Source organism: Lagopus leucura, unplaced genomic scaffold, assembly GCF_019238085.1.
Source record: "Lagopus leucura isolate 7727_CA_CO unplaced genomic scaffold, USGS_WTPT01 Super-Scaffold_100052, whole genome shotgun sequence".
NCBI classification, from domain to species: domain Eukaryota; kingdom Metazoa; phylum Chordata; class Aves; order Galliformes; family Phasianidae; genus Lagopus; species Lagopus leucura.
Genome location: NW_024962298.1, coordinates 488,354 through 512,961, shown reverse-complemented (window position 1 = coordinate 512,961; position 24,608 = coordinate 488,354). Strand labels below are relative to the sequence as shown.

Below are 24,608 nucleotides of genomic sequence, written 5' to 3'. Positions count from 1 at the left end.
CCGGCCCATAAAAGCCCGGCGGGGCGGAGGGGCGCCGCCTGTAGCCGCTCCCTCGAGACTCGCCCCCCTTCGGCAGTGCTCATGGCGTTCGCGCCGGTGAGGGAAAGAGCGAGCATGCGCGGTGCTGGGGGGAAGGGTGGGAGGAGGAGGAAAAAAGGAAGGGGGAGAGCTCGCCGTCGTCACGTGACTTCGCACGTGGGCGGTGGGGTGAGCGCTGGGCGGGAGCGGGGCGCTGAGGAGATTGGGCGGGAAAGCGGTTGCTGAGGAGAGTTTCGGGGGTGGCCCCGCGGGCGGGGGGTTTACCGCTGTGCCCGGCGCCCTGTCCATGTGACTGCCCACGGATAATGGGAAACTTGTTCCTAAACCTGGATGGTGAAGTGACCTAAAGCTAATAGGGGTTTTAAAAGCAGGCTACTACTCACTGCCCTGCTTGCCACTGATGCTCCTTCTCTTTCCAGAAGGAAGACAGAGGGAGGAGCATAAAGGACTGCTGGGACAGCCCAGATGCCCCTGCCCTTTCCACTTGCAGCAATGCAGATATATTCCGCAGGATAAATGCCATGTTGGACAACTCTTTGGACTTCAGTGGTGTCTGCACCACTCCCATCACAAAAAGCAAGCGTGAAGCCTTGCCAGGTGACGTAGCTGTGGAAGTAGTGCGGCAGGCCCTGTTTCCTGCAGGCTGGGGGCAGTGGGAGCGCTCTGCTGTGCACTTGATTTGCCTCAGAACAGGAGGCTGCGTGCCAAAGCAAGGAGTGCTGGGCCCAGACTTCAGTGTAATTGAAGGATGTGCTCTTGACCCTTTAGAGTGGGTGAGGTCTGTCAGAAAATGTACTTGCTCACAGCCTGGTGTCTGGGTGCTGGATAGAGGTTGCTGTTCCTGCCTCTGAGTTATGGGGTCAGTAAGTGCTCCGGCCATTACTGGAAGCAAACTGGTGCTCTGGATGTGTCCCGAGGCAAAATGGGAAGTAAAGGGAAAACCTCACCAATTGTAACCTTGTAGGCAGACAGGATTCACTTGCAGCTGCTATTGATGGCAGGCTTTCTTAACTGAGTGTGAAACTGGTGTCTGGTGGCTGCTTGCATAGCGCAGTTTTGTTCTGAACTTGCACAGTGACTGCTACCAGGTAATTTGCATTGCAGCTTAATCTCCTGAGTATTGTTAGCTCCGTTCACCAAGGGCTGATCTGACCATGTGATTTGCAGTGGCACTGCAGAAATGCCAGGGGAAGTGTGGATTGTTCTCTTCTAGGTAGGGATCTATGCCTGGTATGGCTAGTGAAACAGCTCTGGAGATATGCTGTCAGTTTCTGAGTGGTTAATTAGTGAGCATTAACTCATTCATGTCAGTGGTATAGTTATTAATTCTTTCGTAGAGGCTGGTGTTGTACTGGTCAGACTCTTCTGTCTCCTGTAGCTATCAGTATTGCATCTGGCCTTGATGTGCTGGAAGGGTAAGGGAGTAATAAACCTATGATGCTGCTGGGATGTGGTGCCTCTGCTGGGGACTGAGTAAAGCTTCTTGGAAGGGATGTGCTCCAGCGGGGGGAAATCCTTGCACTTCAAATCTATTTGTAGTCCTCAAGCTTCTCAGTTGTTTCCTCAGGTCAAACTAAATTTATCCAGGATTGGATGTGTTTAAGCAATGCCATTCAACAGTAAGAGGATTATACATGGTGAAGGAGGGACTGCAGGAGTTCATGGCCTTTTGCTAATATGGAGTCAAGGTGTGTGGGTCAGAATGACATCAGACTGAGTAACATATGGCAAAAGCATGATTGGTGCTTTTATTTCTGAGACATTTGGAAAGTTATCCAGCTCTGGGAAGAACTAAACAGTAGAGGGACTGCTGCTGGAGACTTACTTGGGCATACCTAATGTTAAAGATAACTTTGCAGTTGATGATATTCCTTGGTTAACTTAATTGCCTTGTCAAAATGATCGGACTTTCAGGCCCTGACTGCTGTGTGGTTCTTACGTGTGCTTCCTTCTGGAGCTTTCCAAACATAAGGTTCAGGTCAGGCTGGTGCTGGCAAGTGTGGCAGTGTGATTGTGGAACTTGTCTGGTGGCTTTGAAGACAGGATTGCTTCCAAAGACCTGCTTCTCTCCAGAGAACCAGCCTGAAAGGTGGCACGTGTGCTCAGCCCAGTCTGGGTAGGGAGGTGAGCAAAGCCAATCTTTAGGTAGCTCTTGTTGCACAGCTTTTTCAAGTGGATTTATTTGCCAGACTTGAAAGCAGGTGTTGCTGGGTGGAAACTTTTGGAAATTGCTTTGGAAATTGCCAGCCTGTTCTGTAGGCACAGTGTCCAGCTTAATTAAGTAGAACAGTGAGTAAAGCTCCTTCTCTTTAGCCTTTGTTTGCTCACCTGGCTAAACTGAGTGGAGTTTCAACTAAAGTGAGCAGGCTTAAGATGGCTAACAAATGCTCCAAATATAGCCATTATTTTGTTGTAAATCGACTGTCCATTGTGCAGGGGATTGAGAGATGCTTAAACTGTTTTCCATGGGTGGGAGTGGCCTGGGGTGCCAAGATGTGTGTAAAGCTGCTGGTGTGGCCCATCAGCCCTTAATGATTCCAAGTATCTGCTTTACCTGAGAAAAACTAAAGGACAAATGCAAACAGACTAAATCTGCTTCCTGCCCACTCTCAATTGCAGTTAGCTAATGGCATCTCTTGTTGAGCCGCCCACAAAGTACTTCATGGTACTACAGTGCGAGTGCTTGTGTTCTTTACAGCTGCAGCCACCAGCATACATGCCAGGAGCACTGGATGTGTGGCACCTGGAATGAGGGGACAAAATGCTGTAAATGGTCATCTGGGATGTGGCCCCCCTTGAGCTCAGCAGGGTGTCATCTACAGCAAAGCTGCTATCAGGTTGTACTGAGGGCTGCTCTGCTTTCCCCAAATAAATGCTGTATACCTGGTATGCAAAGCTGGGATAGCTAAACTTGGTACCTGTGTGCCCTGAAAGAGGCAACACCTACTGCCTTTGACATATATATGTATCCCATGTGCTGGAGATCCAGCAGGTTTCCTGACCTGCTGTGCTGGCGAGGTGCTCAGTCTTTCAAGTCTTGATGCAGTTGTCCTACAGCAGTTCCTTGCTTGTTGAGGTAGGTGAAGCAGCAGATCAGTTGCAGCCCTGTGTAGCTTCCTAAATTGTTGGCTGCTATCTGCTCAGGTGCTTGTGGTTACCGAAATAAGGCAGATGCCTTCAAAGAGATGGTTCGTGTGGCACCAAATTTCCCTACTTAGAGTCTTCCAGATTACAGGGAAGATGCTTAGTTGTGCAATTAGTAGGTTTATGCCTAACAAGAGCTTTCCTAAGCCCCCACTGATCCCTGGTTGTACCTGAGAAGTACCATTGGCTCATCCTCTAAAGGCTTTCGCTGAAGATTTGTTTTAGTCTTGTGTGCAAATCATATTTGAGAAGCTTAATTTTTAGGGATGCAACTCCTAGCCTTTGAAACCGTAGGGATAAAAGATGCAAAAGGGTGCTTCTGCTGTGACCATTTGGGCTTAGAAATGCTCACTTTACCTAATGCTCACTTTACCTCCTACTTTGCTGGATTGGATTTAAAAGGTCAGTCTTGGGCAATGCTGCTGCACAGCAAGATGTTTTGGGGTGTCAGAGCCTTCCTATCTGCTTTGCAGCCTGGTTGTGTATGTATGCCCTACTCTCAAGGGCCTTGTTTGTGGAAACCTCTATCAGTGCTCTGCTAGAAATGAGTGGGAGGGCAGGGAGACCTTCATGTGGCTGCAGCCTGTGCTTAATGCAGGTGTGCTTAATCATTCTACTTCCTCCTCTTCCTTGCATTTCAAGCTCAGTGCCTTGTTTTCTCCATGCAGGCTTAGTTGTAATTTCCTAAGTACTTTCCTATTTCAAATGCCTGGCTGGTGCAGCCACACTGCGTACCAGGCTGGGGAAAGGAGCCAGGCTAAAACTAACTCCTGGTGGCATGGCTTTAACTACATGGGTTCCCTAGCCCAGCTGGGGATCTGTCTAGGCTGCACTGAGTGGGAAGTGCAGGGCTGGGGGACAGGTGGCTGCAGCTTGTGTAAGCCAGCTGGTGGGGCTGAACCTAAGGGCTGACCTGTGCTGAGATGCAGCTTGTTAAGAGGTCTTGTGCTAAGAGCCCCAGAATGTTACTGAAACAAAACCCAGCTGGCTTAGGCACAAGCCCAGTGCAGCAATGCAATTCCCTCTGCCGGTGTGGCTGGGTTCCAGTGGCAGCTCCATGGAGAAGTCCAGGTTGCAATGATTGAAGCTGGCTGTGTGGCTTCGAAAAGGCTGCAGCAAAGCGTTGGACTGGGCTGTATTGGGTTGCAAAGTGAAAGTAGTATTTGGTGGGCATGTACTCGCATCTGACTTGAGGTTGCGATTGTTTGGGCCAAATTTCTGTAGGAAATGAATCCCTTCTGCCCCATGTCCTGCTTGCCAGAATATTGTGTGATGGGGGCTGATATTGAAGATGGTAGAGAACCTGGTGATGAGATCCCACTGACCACAGGGAGGGAGGGTTGCCCGCTCCTGCCAGGGCCGCGAGCAGAGCGCTGTGCGCTGCCATAATAGCAGGAATGCTGCATATTCATATGGGCGAGTTGTGGTTGCTGTGGGAACTGAGTTGTCTAAGCAATGTGCTTTTGTCCTCTTCTCCCTACAGCTGGGTTGCTAATGCTTTTAGGGCCTGTCCAAAAGTGAAAACTGTACTAGAGGAACTAATGCAGTAAAACACCCAGCTGAAGATGCAGTGTGATACTGTCAGAAAAATACTCAGTGCTGTTACGGGTGCTTGGTTGAAATGTGGCTGAGTTGGTGTTGCAGCTTGCCCTGGTAATGCTAGGGGAGCAGGAGAACCTGTGGATGCTGTCCTAGCCAAGTCCTGTGCTGTTTTACCCTGTCATGTCCTGACCATGGAGCTTGGGCTCGTGAAACCACCTTAGGATGAAAGTGAGGGCCTCACCTTGGTGCTGGGTGAGTGGAAGAGGACACTGGGGTGTCTTAGATGGCACGTGAGGGATAACATGATGGGCTGGAGCTGTGAGTGGCACGCACAGGTTGTGCATGTGATGGCACGGTGGGAGGGAAGGGGGCAGGGGGAGGAGGAGACAGCTGCCACTACCAAGGAGCCAGCTTATAAATACCCTCTGACTCAGATTTTTGGAGCATTGTGTGGTTTCATCAGCCCCCAGATCCCACACTAAGCTGGAATTTGCAGGCTATGAACCTGCTGTGTTTCCTTAGGCTGTTGGCACAGGCTTAAACTGAGGCAGGAGCCTGCTGTCTCCTGTACTGTAGGCTTGTGCAGGGAGGGGAGGGATGGGGGAGACCAGCGGGTGGAGGGGAAATAGGCCGTGGAAAATCCCGTTGGGAAGTGGGATTGGTGTGCTGCACTCATAAGGACTGGAGCAGGATAATGTGCTTCCCTCTCAGTAGTTTGGGGGGGTGGGGGGGTTTGAAGGTTATCCTTGTTACTCAGTGGTAAACAATGCAGAGTCAGGGTGACAGAGTGGCAGAGCTGAGCCGAACAGATGATGCTAGCAGAATTGTGAAGCTTTGCGTTGGGCTCTGAATTGGAGCCAGCAGCTGGAGGCTGTCCAGGACTAAAGTGTTTTTTGGGTTTTGTGGGTGGAAGGGAGGCGGGGACGGGAGAGCTGGGTAGCACTCAAACTAACTGTCTGCTTTGTCGTTGCTGGGGGGATTGCTGTCTGCTGTGCTGTGGAGCTCTGCTTTGTGCTGCCTGGCTTACCGGAGCTGTGCCCCTTCCCTCCTCCTGCCTGCTGCCTTCTCTTTTGGGGGAATCCATCCTTTCTTCTTACCTCTATCTTGTAAGAGCTGATGCGGTTCTGTTGCATGGCTGAGTGACGTCACTGTCAGCACAGTAAGCATCAGCAGCCTGGTCACATGCTGACCCAGTCAGTAATGCAGGCGGGATAGGAAGGTGGAGGGGCTGAGGGGGGTGGGGGGGCTAGATCCTGGACATATGGTGGCCCTCCCTTTTGGGGTGCGACTGCTGGCTGTGGTGGCAGCAGCTTCAGAGCAGCACGAGACCTGCTGTGGGGCTTAACGCTTTGGAAAACTCCTGAAAGAAAAAAACAGCCCTGAACTCTCCAGCTTCTGTTTGTTCTCCATCTGAGCAGACTTCCAGGACTCTGACGAAGCAGTGGCGAGCAGGATGCTTTTCCCCACATCCACGCAAGAGTCTTCCCATGGCCTCCCTGACACCAACGACCTGTGCCTTGGCCTGCAGTCCCTTAACCTTACAGGGTGGGACAGACCTTGGAGCACCCAGGACTCTGATGCTGCAGCACAAACCAGCCCACAATCTGGTGAGTCTGCTGATACATGCTGCAACAGTTGTGGGATTAATTTGCATTATTTTTTGCCTGTTTTAAGCTAATGCTGAGTGTAATAGGTTCTGGTAGCTACTGGTGGGAGCTTATCAACCTCTAGTGCTTGTGTAATGTGGTGAGGACAGGGTTGAGTTGGGAAGCTGTGCCACAGCCCCTTTTGCTCTGCTGTCCACTGCATGCAGAAGTGCCTGGGCTGGCAGAGGAATAATGCAACAGAGCAGGAACATTCTCCCTGGGTGGGTTGGGGGTGTGGTGCCTTAAGAGCTGAGCATGCCAGCTGTGAGCAGAGCTCAACTTTGCAGCCAGCAAAAATCCCTGGTGATTGGCAGGGTGTGTGCTTGCAGAGGGACCCCCTTGCCATGGCAGCACCTGGCTGTGCCTCTGGGGCCCAGCTGCCTGCAGCACTTGGAGAGACCCTTTCCTGCTTCCTCTAAATGACTGCTCTGAGGAGACACAGCAGAATGGCTTGTTGTTTTAACTCCTGTGGTCCAGTACAAACCTGTGTGATCAGCTGTCTGTGAGATAGTGGCCTTGCTGTTGCTTTGCCCTTCCCTCAGTCCTGCCCAGTCTGCTCTCTTCATTCTGGTGGGGTAGGGAGCTCTTGGGAGTACCCAGCACCATGCAGGAGTCAGAACTCTTGCAGAAGCACCAGCCCTCTGTAAAGCTGTGTGTGTGCAGGAGGAGAAAGGGGTGTTGTGTGCACAAACTTGGTTGTGGGGTGCTGGCTGTGATAGCGAGGGATTAATTTATTTTCCAGCCCCACAGGGCTGTAAAGAGCAGCTCTGCAAGCACTGCTGTGCTCTTTCAAGTATCAGTCCGTGGAAAGATCTAGTGCTTTGGCAGAGTTTGTACAAGTTCAGCCTGGTTGCTACAGAAACTCATCCCTTTATAGCAGCGTGCTGCTGCTTTGTTAAAAGGGCAGTGCATCTCTGCACAGATCGGGGTGACACAGGAGGCTCCAGGCATGAAGTTGCTGCTGTTAGGAATGTAGATAGCTCCAGGACTACCCACAGCCAGTTTCTGGAAGGCAGGGCATGCAAGCTGGAGTGTGAGCCCTAGCACAGGTGCTCAGGTTTGTTACAGTCAAGCTGCAGCAGCTCTAGCCTTGCTCTGCTGTAGCACATGGTCCTCAGGGCTTCCCCTAATGAGCAAGAGAATACCATGCTCTTGCTACGTGTCCTTCAGTCATTGCCTGCTGAAACATGGGATAATGGGGAGCTCTGTGCACAGCTTGTCCTAAGGCACCTGCACCAATAACTTCAGTTTCCATCATTTATTACTTCTAGTATTCCCTTAGAACAAGAGGTGGGGATGGCTGGGGTGTAAACCAGCTCAAATGCAACTGTGCTCCTTCCCCCAGAGGAATCTCGGGCTGTGTGGCAAAAGCTGTTATGCTCTTGAGATGGCGTTTGCCTTCGGGATGTGTGGTAGTGAGGCCAGAAGTGCTTGTTGGCCTGTCTATGTGTTCATTTCCTGCTTCAAGAACTGTAGGAAAGTGAAATGCTGGTATCTGTGCATGGCTGCTATGTTGCTCAAGCCTGCCCCCACCTCCCACGTCTGCGGAGCCAGAGCTTCTGCTCTCTGAAGGCCCTGGAGTAGCAACACAGAGCTCCTTGGGAGGTGGTATAGCTTGGGAGCCTCCCCAGAAAGGCTGCGGAGCTCCTGTCTCTGAAACCTATACAGGTCCCAGCAGCTGATGTTTACAGGTGGCCTAGCTGTGCTGTGGCTGGAAGGGGGAGGATGTAAGCAGGATGCTGCCATGTCTGGTGCTCCTGATGCCTGGCCTTGCCGCCTGGGCATCTCCGTTGGTGTGTCCTGCAGGCAAGCAAGGATGTCAACAGCAAGCTGTGTCTAGGGGCCGGGGAAGGATGGTGTTGCTGTGCTGCTGGCATCCAACCATTGGAAGGTTTCAGCAGTGACTCAGCTGTACAGACCCATAGGGAGGTGGCTAGAAGTGTAGAAGTGTTTTTTTTTTTTTTTTTTTAAATGTAAAAACCTAACAATCAGGCTAAAAATACTGCTAATGTGATCCCCTGCAGCGCCTGTGCTTGAGTACTGATGAGCTGGTACCTCCTCTGCTGGGAGTGCAGAGCTCTGAGCCAAAGGGAAGGACCTGCTGGCTGCAGACCTTCTGCGTGTCACCTTGTGCACCTTGAGCGACGCCACAATGCAGGACTGGGTGTCATGATAAGGCGTAGCAAGGGTGGTTTGTATGCTCTTGTCCCCCTTGCCACAAGGATGCTGAAATGCCCGTGTGCAGACCAGGCTGTTTGCAGCATGCCTTCCTTCTGGGTGCAGTGCCGTAATGCGCTGAGGATGTGTCCTTAGCCCTTGAGAGCGTGCCAGCTGCACTGCCAGTCCCTGAAGCTGGTGTCTGAGAGCTCTTGGGGAGGCGGCAGCTGCTGCAGGCTGAAGCTGTTTGTATTTATTGGCTGTAGAAGTGAACTGCTGTCTCATAGCAGAGAAGGCACATCAAGCCCACTGCTGCCACTAGATCTGTCAGGCTGGAGGTACTTCATCCAGCCACAGACAGCGGCTCTGTGGCCTAGGGAGGGGCTTTTGCAGGAAACAGGCCTCAAGTGCTTCCAGTCCTGGGATCCCAGCTGCATTTCTTGAGGCAGCATTTCCCCTTCTTTCAAGTATATCCCACATCAGGCAGCGAGGCATCGAGTTCTGTATTTACAGAGGCCAGTGATGTGGGACAGCCCTTGGTGGTACCCTTTATTTCCCCTGTTCCTACAGGAGCACAAGCAAATGCAGTGTCATTTCAGTTCCTGCCCCAAGAACTGGTGACAGCAGCATCTGAGCATGAATGAACGAGCAGCACGTATGAATTTCTTGTCTCCCTGGACAGTGTTTGCTGGCAGCTTGGGCTGGCTTGCCTGGTCCATCCTGCATAGGGTTAGTTTCGGTTTGTGTGGGACAGGCAGGCTTACCTACTGGGAAAGTATCCTAGAACCAGTCTGTTAAAGTGGGGCTTAGCAGTTAGCAAGTGCACAAGAGGAATTTTCTGTGCTGTTCTCCTGAGCTTGGTCTGGGTCTCTGTCCTGTTGATAACTGTGTTGCATCTGGTTACTGCCTGACAGGTTCTGGCCCAGATGCGAGCAGTGCTTCTGGTCAGTTTTAGCCTTTTGTTTCCTTCCCGTTGTTGTAAACAGAAGGAGCTTGTTCCTTCAGCCTCCCCTAGGAGATCTCCAGCCTCTGAGACAGCACTGCATGCTGCCACCAGTGCTCTGGGAAATTGTTGGTGATGGCTTTGCCTACCTGAACACCCTTTTTGGGTATGGATGACCTGAACAGATAAGCAGTTCCTAAATGTCACCAAATTCCTAAGCATCACCCTGGTGGAGCAGCAGATTTCACCTTAATCTTAAATCTGCTCTGGAGGCTGCAGCTCCAACTGCATAGATACCCTCTACTGCCATCTCATCCTGCAAGGTTACAGCTCCAGTGCTGGGAAATGAGCTGAGGTAGTTCTTCTCAATCCTCAGTGTTTCTGCTTCCTACAGTGCAGCAACTTTTTTCTTCAGCAAAAATGAATGTACTGATTATCTGTGGCTGCTTGAACTCTTCTGGGCTGGAGATGCAGGCAAGCTGTTGTGCATTGCCTGGAAGAGAGCTGAAGCCTCTGCTTGGAGTCTGCCAGGCAGAACCCCATCTCGTGAAGGAAGATGTCTCTTGAAAGGCAAAAACTGTTGCACAGGAAGAAGCACAGCTATTTCCATGGATTCGTGACTTAATGTCTTGTAAGCAGTGAGGGACACTTGTGAGCTGCTCCCTCAGGACAGGACTGGCTGCTTTCAAACTGTTCTTAGAATACCATATACATGGCAGCAGGCAACTGAGAAATCCCATTCTCCAGCTCTGGTTAGCTTTGGCAGAAGGAAGCAGGAAGCACCCAGCTTTTTGTGGGGTAGTACTAACTCTGTAGCTGTGGCACTGACCAGGATTAAGGTCGGTGAGCGTTGCTGATGAGTCTAGCGTGGCCGCTGCTAGTGAGCCCAATGCAGCAGTCACTGTCCTTAGAGGGCTGGAGCTGCTTGCTCCTCTCTTAAGGCAGCCCAGAACACAGTTGTCCTTCCGGGCTGCAGGCGCACACTGCTGGCTCATGTCTGGCTTCTCATCTCCAGGATCCCCAAGTCCTTCTCCGCAGGGCTGCTCTCAAGGAGCTCTTCCCCCAGTCTGTGTAAATACCTGGGATTGCCCCGACCCAATGCAGCCCCCTGCACTGGCCTTGTTGAACCTCATTAGGTTCACATGGGCCCACTTCTCCATCCTGTCCAGGTCCGTGTGGATGCTTCCCTTCCTTACAGCGTATCAACTGCACCGCTCAGCTTGGTGTCATCTGCAGCCTTGCAGAGTGGAGTGCAAACAGTTGCATTACTTTATATTTGAGGATATCTAGAGCTCAAAGCTGGGGGCTGGCTTGGCTTTTGTGGTCTCCTCTATGGCAGTTGCACTTGAGTGGTATGTATGCAGTGCCCTTACTTAAAGCCTGCCCTGCACCTCGGTGGCTTTTGTAGGGTTTGTTGGAGAACACAGTTGGTGAGGATGCTCAGTGTACACTTCTTGCTGAAATATCCTCTGGACTTCATGGGCTGATTTCCCAGCTGCTGGCTGTGCTGTGGAATAGAAGGCCCAGAGCACTTGACAAATGCAGGCTGTTCCTGTAGCAGCAGTATTTGATCCTTAGCAGAATAAAGTATGTATCAAATAATTAAAAGAAGTATCAAAATGTTGAGTCTGCAATTGGTTTCTAGTGGAAGTTGCTGTTAATCTAGCTCTTAGAGCTTCCATTTGAGCAGCTTCTTCCAAACAGGCTTGTTTTTACTTGTGCTGATGCTGTGAAAGAGAAAGCAAGTAGATGAGCAACTTACCAGAAACATAACCAAAATCTCTGCTTAAATCCAGCAAGAGTTGAAGTGAATCAGGGCTCTTGTCTTGTGCTGGAGGCAGCATGCAGGAGGAGGGATGCACCAACAAGAGTCTCTTTCCTTCTGGAGGGAAGGATGTCTTGCAATCCTCAGAGTATCCTGAGGGGCTCTTGCTGCTGCCTAGCTGTTGGAGGTAACAGATGAGTGCAAGGTTAATATTCATCCCCAAAATTGGGCAAAATAAGGCAGGTAAGTCTTTTTCCAACCTGTGTGCCACTGGATGTCTGAGCAGTGGAAGAGATGCTTGCTGGGCAGAGGTGTGAGAGGCTTGGTCTGCTGCCACCTTTGGCTCTAGTTTGTGGATGATTCTTGTTTGTTGCTGCTGAGGCACTGGGGACATAGGTGAGCCAGCAGGGAGTCTTTGGTCAGTTTGTGGCAGTTGAAATCCCTCCAAGCTGACTTCTTGTGCTGTTGCTGTAAGAGGGGGCCAGTTGATCCCTCTGCAGTGCTCTTGGCTGGTCATCTCCAAGTTTTTTGGGGTAAGTCAGGTTGGAAGGGACTTCTGGAAGTTCTCATCCATGCTGCAGCTGTCCAGAGCAGAGAGAAAGCTATTGGAGCGTGGCTGCTCTGACCCTGCCTGGCCACAGGCTTGAGGTAAATCACCAGAGTCTCACTGAGCTGGCTTGGAAATATCTGCTCCCAAAAAGCACGGTGGTTCTGGAGCTGCGACCACAGCACACGAACTAATGGGACTCAGTAAGCAGGACGGGGACGGTGCCCTGCTGCTGCACACAGCCCCTCCAGCCAGTGCCGTGTCTCTGCCCTGGTGCCTGCCTCCTCCAGAGCTCCTCTGTTCCATGTGCTCCCTTAGATGCTGGCAAAACCGCTGAATCACAGGTGATGGCTGTGCTGCTGCCAGCTCAGGCTTGTGACTGGGACCGCAGCCTGCCTTGAGTTGCTCTTCCTTTGCTGCAGCCTGCTGCCTCACCCAGACATCCTCTGAGGAACTTTTTTGAAGGCTGCTGTCCCAATCGACTTGACACCCCCACAAACTGTGATGCAGCTGAGCAATGAAAATGAGTCAGCCTCAGCCTTGTTATCACAGAAGCTAACACATGCTGCAGAATTTGCACCCTGGATGCTGCAGCAGATAATTCAGAGGAGTTTAGTGCTTAAATATAGAAGTGTTTGTTCTCGAGGCTTGTGAATCTGAGGCTTGTTGTGTGGTATTTGACCTGAATATGCTGACTTTTAAATTTCTCTGGGATTGATACATGTTAGACCTTGCTGTATTTCAGTGTTCTGTTCTCTTTAAAGACACAGTTGTGGCAGCCTGCTTAATGAGTCTTGCCTGCACACTTGTAAAATCCTCAATTGTATTTACTGTTCTTACTGATTTTAAATCTACCCTAAGCATCTGTTTTCTCCTCCCAGAAATATCATACTAAATTCCCTGCCTGAAGAAGCAGTCAAGCTTGTTGTCAGCCAGGTCCTGCTCGCTCAGAGCAGGAGGAGGACCTGTGCTCACAGACATTAATAAGCAAAAGGCAATAGGCCTCTGTTTCTGCTTCTGCTGCTGTTTCCATTTCTCAGGGCCTGCTGGGGAAGTGACTTAGCACGTTGGTGCCAGAACCAAGAATAGACCTCAGGTGTCCTGACTCTAATTCTGTGGTTCAGCTGTGGGATCATGCTGCATTTTTTTTTTATTCCCCTGCCTCATTTGTCGCAAACCAGAAATAGCTGCCTGAATATCCTCAGTTCTTCTTTGTCCCAAATGAAGAATCTGTCAGAGCAGAGGTTCCTCTTCTGTAGATCAGAAACAAAAAGGGCTGTGTGATAGTTACTAATTAGATGTCGTTGGCTGCAGACAGATCACATCTGCAGATCTGGACACTGCTTTCCTTGGATGTTGGCATTTGGTGTGAGATGATTGAGACTTCTGTTGTGATGTTACAGTCTGACTTCAGGTGACTCTTCCCATAATAGCAGTGATTTTTCTCAACTTGGAGTCATGGGAGCGTAGAGAAATGAAGAGGATTTGAGCCAGTCCTCTGAGCAGGAGGTATCCAAGCTCAGATCAGTGGTGCTGGGTCTGGCTCTGGTGACCTCCGAACATGCAGGACTGCAAAATCCCCTTCCACCTCCATGTCCTCTGGCTGCTGGCTTGTGAGGAAGGGTTTTTTGTTGTTAGCATTTGTCTGCTGCAGATTTTGCCTGTTTCTGTTTTCTGTGGCTGCAGGTGTTCTGGCTCCCCCAGGCAGTGTGAGGCTCAGTGAATGCAGGCAAGAAGTGCTAGAACTTGGCTTTGGGTTGGTCTGCAGCATGGATTGCTCCATCCCTGTGGTGAGCAGGCTAGTGTGGTGGAAGGGGGAGAACTGGCTCTGGCAGCCTGTTTGGCTGCATCGCTGCTGTGACTACAGAGGCTGTAGCTGTAGGAGGTGGTTAAGGTGCCCGTTTGCCTTTCAGACATGCAAATGTTTCTCATGCCATGAAGCTGCTTAGTGTCTGTAGGAGGTGCTGCTTTTTGGCTGACTAAAACATTCAGCCTTTTCCCATCCCACCAGGGTAGAGTCTGGCCGGGCAGTAAAAACTGCAGACGAGCTGTTTTTCTGGAACTGCAGCAGGCTATTGTTTGGGACATCAGCCTTTTTTTCCCCTGTACAGGCTTATTTGACAAATGACAAACTGCACTGTGTTCAGTGTCCAGGGCCTTGATCACACTGCTTCCCTCCTCTGCCACTGTCCCTCAAACGTGTGCGTGGTTCTGCAACCCCTGAGCACAGCAGGTGTCAGCAATAGAAGCATGGTGGCTCTGAAAGCCACCTCTTCTGCCCTGCTTGTCCTCTTCAGCTCTTTACCCCTGTGTCCACAAGGAGGTGAGGACAGTGTGGCAGGCTTGCAGTGTGAGTAGTATCTGGAGACCAAAATGACCCTTTCTTTAACCTCGCTGGTGCTGTCAGCCTGCAGAAGCAACCATATGAAGGGCTTGATGTTGCTGACCTGCTCATGCAAGTTCTGGTCCCTCCTAAATAGGCTTTCTCCTACCCTGCAGCAAGCTTTCAAAGGCTGCAATATGTATTCAGAGCACGACTTCAAATAGTGGGTGCCTGTGCTCATCTAGTGCTTGGTGCCACTGCCAAAAGCACTGTCTCATGCACACACATCAAGAAATGTCTGGCACCTGCATGCCTGTGATGCGGAGATCCTGAGCCTGGCATACTGCTGGGCTCAGCAGGAGTGTCTTGTATGTACCCACGGTTACCTGTGCTTGTGGGAGGGCTGAGAGTAGCGTTTCTGTTGGGAAGATCTTGAGCAGAAGGACACAAGTGTGATGTGAGTGCTATTGCACTGGGCAGGGCTCATTTTCTAGGTGTCTTGTCTGGAACTGATGCACTGTGCAGCAGAGGTGCTGCTGTGCTTGTTCTGCTGTGTGGTCTCTTGAGCCTGAAGCAGAGGCAGGGGTCATTGGTGAGAGTACAGCTCAACAGTGACAGAGCTTCTTATTGCCTGGAAGAATTCAATCACCAGTGCTTATCTTAAGGTGTTGTTTGTTATCAGTATGGTGGTAATATTTTTATTAGCCCAGAGTCCTTCCCTAAACTGCTAGCAGTAGTAAGCCTGGCTACGTGGGGCTCATCTTTACATCTGCTTCTTGTAAAATGTACTTGGTCTAAACTACCAGGAAGGTCTAATCCTGAAGTGGCTGTAAATTGTAGTGTGCAGGGAAGAAAGCCGTATGTCTTTAATGCCAAGTACATTACTTTGCAAATATAGCTGGAGTATGCAAGAGTGAAAAGTGAGATGGCTGTGTTGGCTATCGGATGTCTTGCTGTTGGGGTTCCTTTCCCAGGGGGTGTGCCACCAACTGCAGCCTGCTCTGGTGGAGCTTGACGCAGGATAAGTTCACATTAAATGTGGCAGCTCAGTGGCTGATGAGCAGAGTTAAGGGGTGAGTTGGGGTCTACAGGACAGAATTAGCTGGAAAAAGCTGAGCCTGTGGCTGTATGCTCCTGCTGTGAAACATGAGGCTCGTACTTCTTGGGTGTGATGGATTCAAGATGTTTGTGGCTCAGAGCCCCGAGATGATGCAGGAGTGAAGAAGGCACACTGCACCAATGCTGCTCTGATGGCATTTGCGAGGAGAAGCTCCAGCAAGAAACAGGACTAGATTCTCCGATGCTCATTCTCTAGAGAGTGACCTGAGCACCTGCTGTATGGAATGGTGCCACACTGGTGTCAAGACTGCTTTTAAATCTGTCAGTGTTTGGCTGATGTGCTCTGAGATGGAGCACGCTGGCTCCGGATTCAGTCATTAGAGCTGCAGCAGTGAGTCGAAAGTCAGAGCGGAGTTTCTATTAAAAGCTATTGGTTTTGCGGTCCCCTGCAAAGGAGGGTTGGCATGTGCCTCTCTTGCAGCTCTGAGCAGAGATCTGAAAAGTTCCAGAAGGTTTCTGTGACACACTGTGCTCCAGATGCTGGTGCTGCTGCGGATGGGAATCATGTTGACCCTCAGACTGAAATTTCCAGCATAAGTGTGAAAAATATTTCGTTGCTTGCACTTCACTGCTCAGACTATGTGGGGGGATGGGGGAGGGGGAAATGTTATCTGTCTGCTGTTCCACTTCAGGATCTCCAGGGATGCTCTTGATACCAGAAATTGCTGATACATCTTGCTTATGTTCTAAAGATGGTTCAAGATTCCTTTTCTGCAGGAGGGAGGGAGGGACGGGCAAGGCAATGTCCCGGAAAGAATGGTGTTTTTATTGAGTGGCCCAAATTATCTGAGTGCAGGGAGCTAGAGCTGGCTGCATTTGGGTACTCTGGGGCAGCGGAGATGTGCAGAGGGAAACGAGATCTGGTCTCTAGTGCCAGTGTTTCCTAGGCTACCTGCAGAGGCTGGCTCCAGGGGATGCAACCTGATTGCTTGACAAATGCAGAAGAGCAAGCGCTGAGCCTGGTTTGCAGCTCTTCCTCTTCATATCCCTGAGGGTTGCTGTGTTCTGCCAAGCCCTTGGACCATCTGGGGTCTTGTGGAGTCTCCCAGAAGCTCAGCATGCAGAGCTGGTAGGAAGCTTCTGGAGTAAATAAAATCCATCTGTATTAACAGCAGGATGCCAGTGCTTTCAGAACCAGACATTGGTTGTAGCCAACTTGGTGGTAGGTGTTGAACTCAGCTGCCCCGTGCTTCTCAGATGCCAGAGCACTTGACCCCTTCAAAGGCCAGCAGTCCCACTGCTCTCAGGAACTCCCTCTGCTCCTACTGTTTTCCTAGCTGCAGTGACTTCCCAGCAATCCTGGGAGCAAATGCAGAAGCAGAGGCTTTAGCAAGTCAGTGTGATGGCATGAATGGGGGTGAAACTACTGATCTCCCCAGAACAATTGGGCAGCTTCTGCTGTGCCCCTGAACCCTTGCTGCTGCAACCTGGTTGGGGTGCTGCTCTTGTGACTTCAAAGGTAGTGCTGTGACCAGGAGTGGAGTTGCAGGGCTGTGTTGCCTGCTGGGAGGAGGGCATCAACGCTGCAGTGTTTGCCAGCCTTGAGGCTTGGGTCATGGGATCGGCTGCTTTGCTCTGACTCTTGTAGTGTTTAGTGACTAATCGAATTTTTGAGCCTGCTTAACAAATTCAGCTGTCTCCCTTGAACAATATGCTGGCTGTATTTTTAAATGCAATCACGTGGCTTCAGAGAAGTCGGCGAACCAGCGTAGCACAGCTTGCCTGGGCTGGGAGATGCTCTGCCCTGCTCTGTGCTGTGACAAGGAGGGAGCAGCCTCCTCCCAGCCGTAAGCTGCCTGCAGCAGCTCTCAGTTTGCTGCTGCTCCACTTGAGCTCTGCTGACTGTAAGTACTGCTGAGGCTTTCTGTGGCTGGGGTTTGCTCTGATAGTTGCTGGTTTGGGTGTGAGTTCTGCTGCAGGGGGGAGTCGAGCGGATATTCAAAAAGCTCCCTGTTACTTTACCATGCAGACGGTCTGTTTCCAAGTACCTTTTTGGCACAGTGCTTAGTCCAGCCCTGTGCTGTGGCTGAAGTGTGGAAGGGGAGGGGCTGGTGCCTCTGCTAGGGTAAGTTTAAGGGATGAAGCCCTACAACGTGCAGGGGAATGCTGTGGATCAAGCAGTGAGCTCCTGTGGACCAGTTCTGTCTTGAGTAATTTTCTTGGGAACCTGACTGTGTCAGACTGGGTTTTCTGTTGATGTTTTGAGATTCCTTTATTGCGTGGCATGAGACTGGAGATGCCAGCTTCCAGCAGGTATGGAGATTGGGGCAGGTGTGTCCCCACTTCTTGCTTTGGGCAGCTTCCCCCGACTCTGGAATGATGCTGGTGTCTACTGACTGTAGTGTACCTCAGTATGATAGTGTATTTCTGTTACTTACCTAGTGTGGGGACTGTGTTAAACTGTTACTCCTTCTGTACAAGAGCTCCTGAAAACCTGGGTTAAGAGATTAGGTAGTTCAGAGGCTCTCAAATGGATCCCAAACTCTTTTCCCTGAAAACTGAAAGCTTCAGGGCAGGCTGCCTTGTTTTGCAGCCTGCCTTGTTTTGCAGCCTCTGAATAATTAAAACCATTTCTGAATGCTTTGCTCTTTTTGTTGGGTTTGGGGACATGCTCAGCTTGCTGAGACTTGCTCCTCTTGAATAGAGCTGGCTGGGGCTGTGCCCCCATGGGATACTGTATGGCCAAGTGCATGCTGCCTTCCCTCTCATGCTGGCCTGCAGAGCAGGGTGCTGGGAGCTGAGCACCCCTGGATGTTCCAGCGCTCTGCTGGCTTCATAGCAAGGCATTTTCTTACCTTTTTCCACCACAGCAGAAGGGAAGCCCTACTGTGTGGGGAAGCAGTCTGTTGTATACTTGTCTGTTGGCCCCTGTACGTAAGTCTGACCTCAAAAACACGGGCTGTTTGTCTCTTGCAGTTCTCAGCATGCTGAGTAGCCCTCTGGGGAACGTCCTGGGGAAGCCCCCACTGGGTTTCCTGCCCCTAGACCCCATTGGCTCAGACATATCAGAGAAGTTTTCCGCGCCGGCACTGAGGAATTCCCGCCTGGATTCCCGCTCCCTCCTGGACTCGCGTTCCAGCAGCCCTTCTGACTCGGACACCAGCGGGTTCAGCTCGGGCTCTGACCACCTCTCAGACTTGATTGTAAGTTTGGGTCCTATGTCTGCTCTCTGCAGCCTGGCTCTCTGGTTTGTGGCATCTCTCCACACTTCTGGAGAGTACAGGTGTGCAGGACTACAGTATCAGTGGGTGCGGCTGCCTCCAGCCTGGGCTCCTCTTGAGTTCCATTCTGTGCCTTTTACTGCCCTTCTGTTTTGACTGCACCCTTCTGTAGGCCCACTTTTTCTAGAGTAAATTGGGTCTAGCCTGCTCAAGCTCCCTGAAGTGCAGCTAAATTTGGAAGCCAGCAAGCAAGGCGAGTGTCTGTCTCGCTGACCCAGTCTGTGTGCTCCTGTGTCCTGCTTGGAAGATTGGCTCTTATGTGGGCTTTTTCTTGCAGTCGAGCCTTCGCATCTCCCCACCTCTGCCCTTTCTGCCCCTCAGTGGGGTGTCAAGAGACCCCCTCAAGATGGGAGTGGGATCACGGATGGATCAAGATCAAGCTGCCTTGGCTACAGTCACTTCCCCTCCAGCCAGTGCATCGAAAAGATGGCCTGGAGCTTCTGCGTGGCCTTCCTGGGATCTCCTGGACTCTCCAGAAGATCCCTTCAGTATTGAAAGAGAAGCCAGGCTGCACAGGCAAGCAGCAGGTAATTCAAATAGTGGGTCTTAGCTGGCTTCAATAGCTGTGGGTGTTTGCTTGGAGTCTTACGGGGGAGTGGGAGATGTGTGCTCCTGTTCTGAGCTCTGCTTGTGTTTGTCCAAGCTGTGAATGAAGCGACCTGCACCTGGAGTGGGCAGCTGCCCCCAAGAAACTACAAGAACCCTGTCTACTCCTGCAAAGTGTTCCTAGGGGGAGTTCCGTGGGACATCACAGAAGGTGAGCAACCTGCATCCATGTGCTCTGGCCTTGGCTGGGTGTCAGGTGGGCTTCTGTTCTCCCTGGGGTGCTGCTGCCAGCCCCTGCAGCTCGTGGGGGAGGCAGGGAGCTGAAGCAATACGGGGGCGTTGCTGTCTGTAAGGACACTGACTTCTCTCCTCCCATATGCAGTTGGACTGATCAACACCTTCCGTGCGTTTGGCTCACTGAGTGTGCAGTGGCCTGGTAAGGATGGCAAACACCCACGCTGCCCTCCCAAAGGTAATATGCCTAAAGGTAATAGCGACACGGTAGGGTTACTTTTTTCCCATGCTATGTTACAGCACAGATGCTGGGATGGTATGGCTGCATGCTGGTGACTGGATGGTACAGAGCACCTTGGGGTAAACGTCTCACTCTCACTTGAGTCAGCACCAGGGCTGCAGAGCACTCTCACTTCTGGCCTGTCCCTAGCAGGGATGGGTTGAAGCACTGGGCTGCAAAACACCTGTTGGTGCTTCTGGAGCCCACTGTGGGATCGTTCTGCTCTGGTGGTGGCTGCTATTCTCTGCCAGTGCAAGCACTCAAGACGCGCGCCCTCAGCATAAAGTGTGTGCGGTAAATGCAAAAGTTTGCAGAAGGCTGTGGGCACCAGTGAGTTGAACAGTCTTGTGGCTAAATCCTGAAGCTGTTGGGTTGATGTGTAAGCAGTAGGGAGCTACAGCATAACAAACATAGTGACTGGTTTATAGGCTGGCAGTATCTAATGGCCTTGCTTGATCACCAGAGTGATGCGAGGTGCAGGGTGCTGGCACTGACAGTAAAGTTCTGCATTGAAGTTCTTGGGCTTAGACGTCTGATGTGTGGAGCCAAACCTACTCTGCTGCAGCCTGTGCTGTGGCCAGGCCCATTGTAGCCCCTTGTCACATCCAGATGTGGCTGTGCACGTAAGGAGTCTGTGACACAGATGACCTTGAGCACAGGTATCTTCTGATGGAGAGGTAGGCTTTTCTTCAGCTCTTTGTATCACTATGGATCTTGCCTGTAGTACTTGAGCAGCAGCCTCCTGCAAGAAGGGGTTGGACAGAGCGACAGAGATGTGGTGCAGATGCTGAAAGTACTGAGAGCGGTTCTGAAGGAATCTGCAAAGTGAGGTGATCCTCTTTGTCCTTCACCACAGTCCTAATGCTATTTTTCTACCTTTACCTCCGAAGGATACGTTTACCTGGTGTTCGAATCGGAGAAGTCCGTGCGTGCTCTGCTGCAGGCGTGCTCGCAGGACCTGCTGAGCCCCGACGGGCTCAGTGAGTACTATTTCAAGATGTCCAGCCGCAGGATGCGCTGCAAAGAGGTGAGCAGGCCCATCACTTCTGCTTGCCCTTGCTTTGCACAGATGCTTACCGTGCTCTGATCTTTATTAAACCTGCCTGCTTGCAGAAGGGATGATTTTGGATGATTTTGCAGGTGGCTACTTTAGATCCCACAGCTGCTGCCCTGTGCAGGAGCGAGGCCTTAAATGTAGATCAGGTACTGCTCACAAGTTTGTAGACTTAAAGAATCAAGATTCAAACTCTCACCTAGACAGGCGCAAACTAATTGCACTCCAGACAGCTCTTCTGTTGTCTGGCTATTGGCAGCACTTCTGTGCCTGGTGATTTAGCTCTGCCAGAAGCTGCTCCTCTTCAGAGCCCTGTATCAGCTGTCTAGCAGATGGAAGCTCCTGGTGGAGTTGGCGGTGGGTGGTTTTGTCAATCCCTTTCAACAATAGGCTTCTGAGCTAGGAACATAGGTGCGGGCAGTAGGTGAAATTGGTCATGCATGGGTTGTTCCCTGGCTGCCAGCCCCAGTGGCCTGGTGTTTTGGATTCCACTTTGTCTGAAAGCAGAGCAGGGTGGTGGTGTGTGTGCTCTCCTTGCAGCTAGAGCTCCAGAGCTGCTGTGCCCTGGATGTGGACCCTGAACAGCAATAATGAAAGAGGCATTTGCAAACTGGGGGTTGAGTCTTGAAGGCCTGGGCTGGTTCCTGCTGGCTGGCTGACCTGCTTGCGCATCATTTCAGGTGCAGGTGATCCCATGGGTGCTGGCAGACAGTAACTTTGTGCGCAGCCCCTCCCAGCGGCTGGATCCCAGCAAAACAGTGTTTGTGGGGGCTCTGCATGGGATGCTGAATGCAGAGGCCCTGGCAGCTGTCATGTGTGACCTGTTTGGAGGGGTGATCTACGCTGGCATCGACACGGACAAGCACAAGTACCCCATTGGTGAGTGCTTACCCCACTGTGGTGCACTTGGAGATGCTCAGGCTGCAGCAGTGCCTGCTGCTTGGTCCCTTGATGAGCTCTGGGGAGCAAGCAGCCAGCAGGACAGGCAGCCATCCCTGGGAGTGGATGTCCCACGAGGATGTAGGGATGCAAGTCAAGCCTCAGGTGTGCTGACAGAGCCTGGCAACAGGAAGGTTCTGGGTTATTCTCCAGTGGCTTGAGGTTTTTGGCTACTCTTCAGGCACTGCTGAAGGGCTTTCTGCCCTGGTTCAGTGCTGCGCACAGCCAGTCAACTGCCAATTGATCCTGAGGTGCTGTGCAGTGCTGTCCTTACGCAGCTTGCAGACTTCTGGTCAAGGTTTGTGCCCACGGCTTGGGTTTAGGATATGCTTGTGGTATTAGATGTTGAAGTGGCTTTTGGGGGATAGTGGAGAGTGAGAAGTGGGGAATGGAGGTTGGAGACTTTAAGCAAGCTCTGAGTTCCCTTAAGACTGTGGATGAAATCTTGAAGCCTTGCCCAACAAGCTGTTCGGTGCTGGTAAAGTGAGGGCCTAGAGCACAACCTTGAAGCCTCCTTGTGCTGAGCTCAGGTCGCTCCCTCCAGTGGGAGAGATCTCTGGCTCTGAACAGCAGATCTGCACTTCAGCCTTCAGCAGAACTAGAGCTGTAGCAATGTGAGATCAGCAAATGAACTGTGCTTTCACTTGGTTTAAGGCTGGCTGAAATCTGTGCTGAGACACTGCCCCAGACTCCCCTAACTATCTCTGGATTGGCAACAGGCTCGTTAGGGCAGCAACCTGCCTCATGCTGAGTGCTCTCAAGCAGGGGATGATCCCTCTGGAGGCAGGCTGTGTGATAAATCAGTGCCTGACTGTGGTCATGAGGAGTTTCAGGAGGGGCCGTAAGCCCTCTGAGTCAGAAGAGTGCCACTGCCTTGGTGGCTTTTAGGGTCCCACTGGGTGTGCATGACCTTCTTAGGGAGAAGAATCCCCAGAGCCCAGCTGTGATTCTTATGTACAGCCTAATGCCCGGAGCAACCCCTGGCATCTACCCAGCACTGCAGGACAGGCTGGGGGGCCTGGACAGGGCATAACCATATTCTGAGTAATGTCTTCAGCTCCAGCTGCCAGCACACAGGGTGTTGTGTCAGTCAGAGCTCCTTCAGGCTAACAAAGAGAACTTGTAGGTAAGCATGGCTTGGTTTTTCTGCAGTGTAATAAAACTTGGCTGGAAACAAGTGGTGCAGGAGTACTGCTGACTGCCAGTGAGGATGCAAAATGCAAGACTATGGGATGAGTGGGAGGCTTAAAATAAAAGCTGCTGAGCTGTCTCAGCACCAGTCTATTTCAGGTGCAGGCGTGGAGCTTGCTGTTGCTCCTGGGAGCACTGTCGCATTCTACCCAGCCACTCAGTGCTTCCTGCCCTCTGGTTCCCAGCCCCGGTTGCTGGCTTGGACTAACACTTGTGCTCTGGCTTCTCCCAGGGTCTGGCCGTGTCACCTTCAACAACCAGCGCAGCTACCTGAAGGCAGTGACTGCTGCGTTTGTAGAAATCAAAACGACCAAGTTTACTAAAAAGGTGAGAGGAGCGGGGCAGCTGGAGGGCTGAACGTGCAGGTGATGGGTGGTGCTGCTGGTAGCACCCTGACCGCCTTGGCCCCTCGTCCCTCTGGGCTGCTCTGGGTGGTGCTGCTGGCCTGCCCTGTGATTTGTGCTGACTGCCCGGTTTCTGGTGCAGGTTCAGATCGACCCATACCTGGAAGACTCCATGTGCCAAGTCTGCAGTGCTCAGCCTGGCCCTTTCTTCTGCAGGGACCAGGTAAGGCTGGCGGTGCTGCGTGGCTGTGCAGGCTCTGCTCCTCACAGCTGAGGTCCTCGGGGTCGCGTGTTGTCCTTGCTGAGGATGGGCCGCTGAAGCAGGAGCCCCGTGCTTCGGAGCTCTCCAGTGCCGGCTGTGGGAGCGCCCAGGGGGCTCTCAGCCCATCCTGACCGGCGTTTTTTCTCTTCCCTTCTCTCCCTGCAGATCTGCTTCAAGTACTTCTGCCGCTCCTGCTGGCACTGGCAGCACTCCATGGAGGTCCTGCGTCACCACCGCCCGCTGATGCGCAACCAGAAGAACGGGGACTCCAGCTAAAGCGGCGGTCGGGGCGCGGGCGCGGGGGAAAGTCCTTTTGTTAACCTGCCAAGTGGAGAGCGCACGAGCGTGCCTGCTGGTGCCAGACCCAGGCTGGGAACGCGCTTCCTGAGGACTAATGGGAAAATCTTACATTCACGTTTGCACTTGCTGGTCTTTTTGTTTCTGCACTAATGCACAGTGAATTTTGTTGGGTTTTGTTTGGGGTTTTTGAGGGGGGGAAGTGCCCCCTCGAGCGATTCTGCAGTTCCCAGACTTTGGTTCCTAGTTTGACGAGAAGCAAAAAGGGCCGCGTGTTGAGAAGGTGTTTATGCAGATGCCTTCACCTAGGTTTTTTATTTATTAAAGGCGCTTTTTTACATTCCTTGCAATACTGATGGTAATAATGCAGGTCTCATTGGCTCCATTTTTTTGCAGTTGCCATACAGTGCCTTTCCATTCATTTAACCCCCATCTGAACGGCATAAACTGAATGTTCAGCTGGCGTTTTTTACTGTAACAACAAGGAGACTTTGCTCTTCATTTAAACCAAATCATATTTCATATTTTACGCTCAAGGGTTTTTACCAGTTCCTTTTTACACTCTTGAACAGTTTTTAAGTCGTTTGAAATGAGAGATTTTTCTTTCCTGGCAGCTTTTAACATTATTGCAATTTGTGTCTGGGGGCTGCTGGTGGGAAGTTGTAAATCGAGGCGTTTGCAACAGAAACAGGACAGGATTTCTGGATTTGAAACTGGACCGGATAAATGATCTCTGAGCTGCTGTATATAGTTTTAAATAGTTTGTTGCACTTAAGGGGGGTTGATAGAGGTTTTTAATCACAAAGTCACAGGACTTACTTTCCTTTTGTAACTAGCTAAAAAAGGGCTGCGTTTCGGCGGACGGATGGAGGTTCATAGGAGCCCTTTCTCTTAGAGGGGACAAGTACTCTTCCTTTTGTTTCAGAAATGTATGAAGTAATGGTGCAGTCGACTGAAATGCTGCTGGGATTTGAAATTTTTTTTTTTTTTTTTACTTTCCCCTCTATCAGAAGCT

The 24,608-nt window shown here is 51.4% G+C and overlaps 1 protein-coding gene across 3 annotated transcripts; it reads left to right on the top strand.

Moving 5' to 3' along the window:
- Positions 1 to 30: 30 nt before the first annotated feature.
- CPEB1 (cytoplasmic polyadenylation element binding protein 1) lies at positions 31 to 24,595 on the top strand. Of its 3 annotated transcripts, none has more exons than XM_042885807.1 (12): positions 31 to 96; positions 459 to 636; positions 6,144 to 6,332; positions 18,142 to 18,368; positions 18,724 to 18,973; positions 19,090 to 19,203; positions 19,375 to 19,464; positions 20,397 to 20,533; positions 21,241 to 21,439; positions 22,923 to 23,017; positions 23,177 to 23,257; positions 23,462 to 24,595. In XM_042885807.1, the coding sequence occupies exons 1-12, from the start codon at positions 82 to 84 to the stop codon at positions 23,570 to 23,572; spliced, it is 1,686 nt and encodes a 561-aa protein (XP_042741741.1). In that variant the 5' UTR covers positions 31 to 81; the 3' UTR covers positions 23,573 to 24,595. The 3 variants fall into 3 exon arrangements, with proteins under 3 accessions (XP_042741741.1, XP_042741740.1, XP_042741742.1); XM_042885806.1 differs by having other exon boundaries at positions 19,375 to 19,479; XM_042885808.1 differs by lacking the exons at positions 31 to 96; positions 459 to 636 and adding an exon at positions 5,654 to 5,884 and having other exon boundaries at positions 19,375 to 19,479.
- The last annotated feature ends 13 nt before the right edge of the window (positions 24,596 to 24,608 follow it).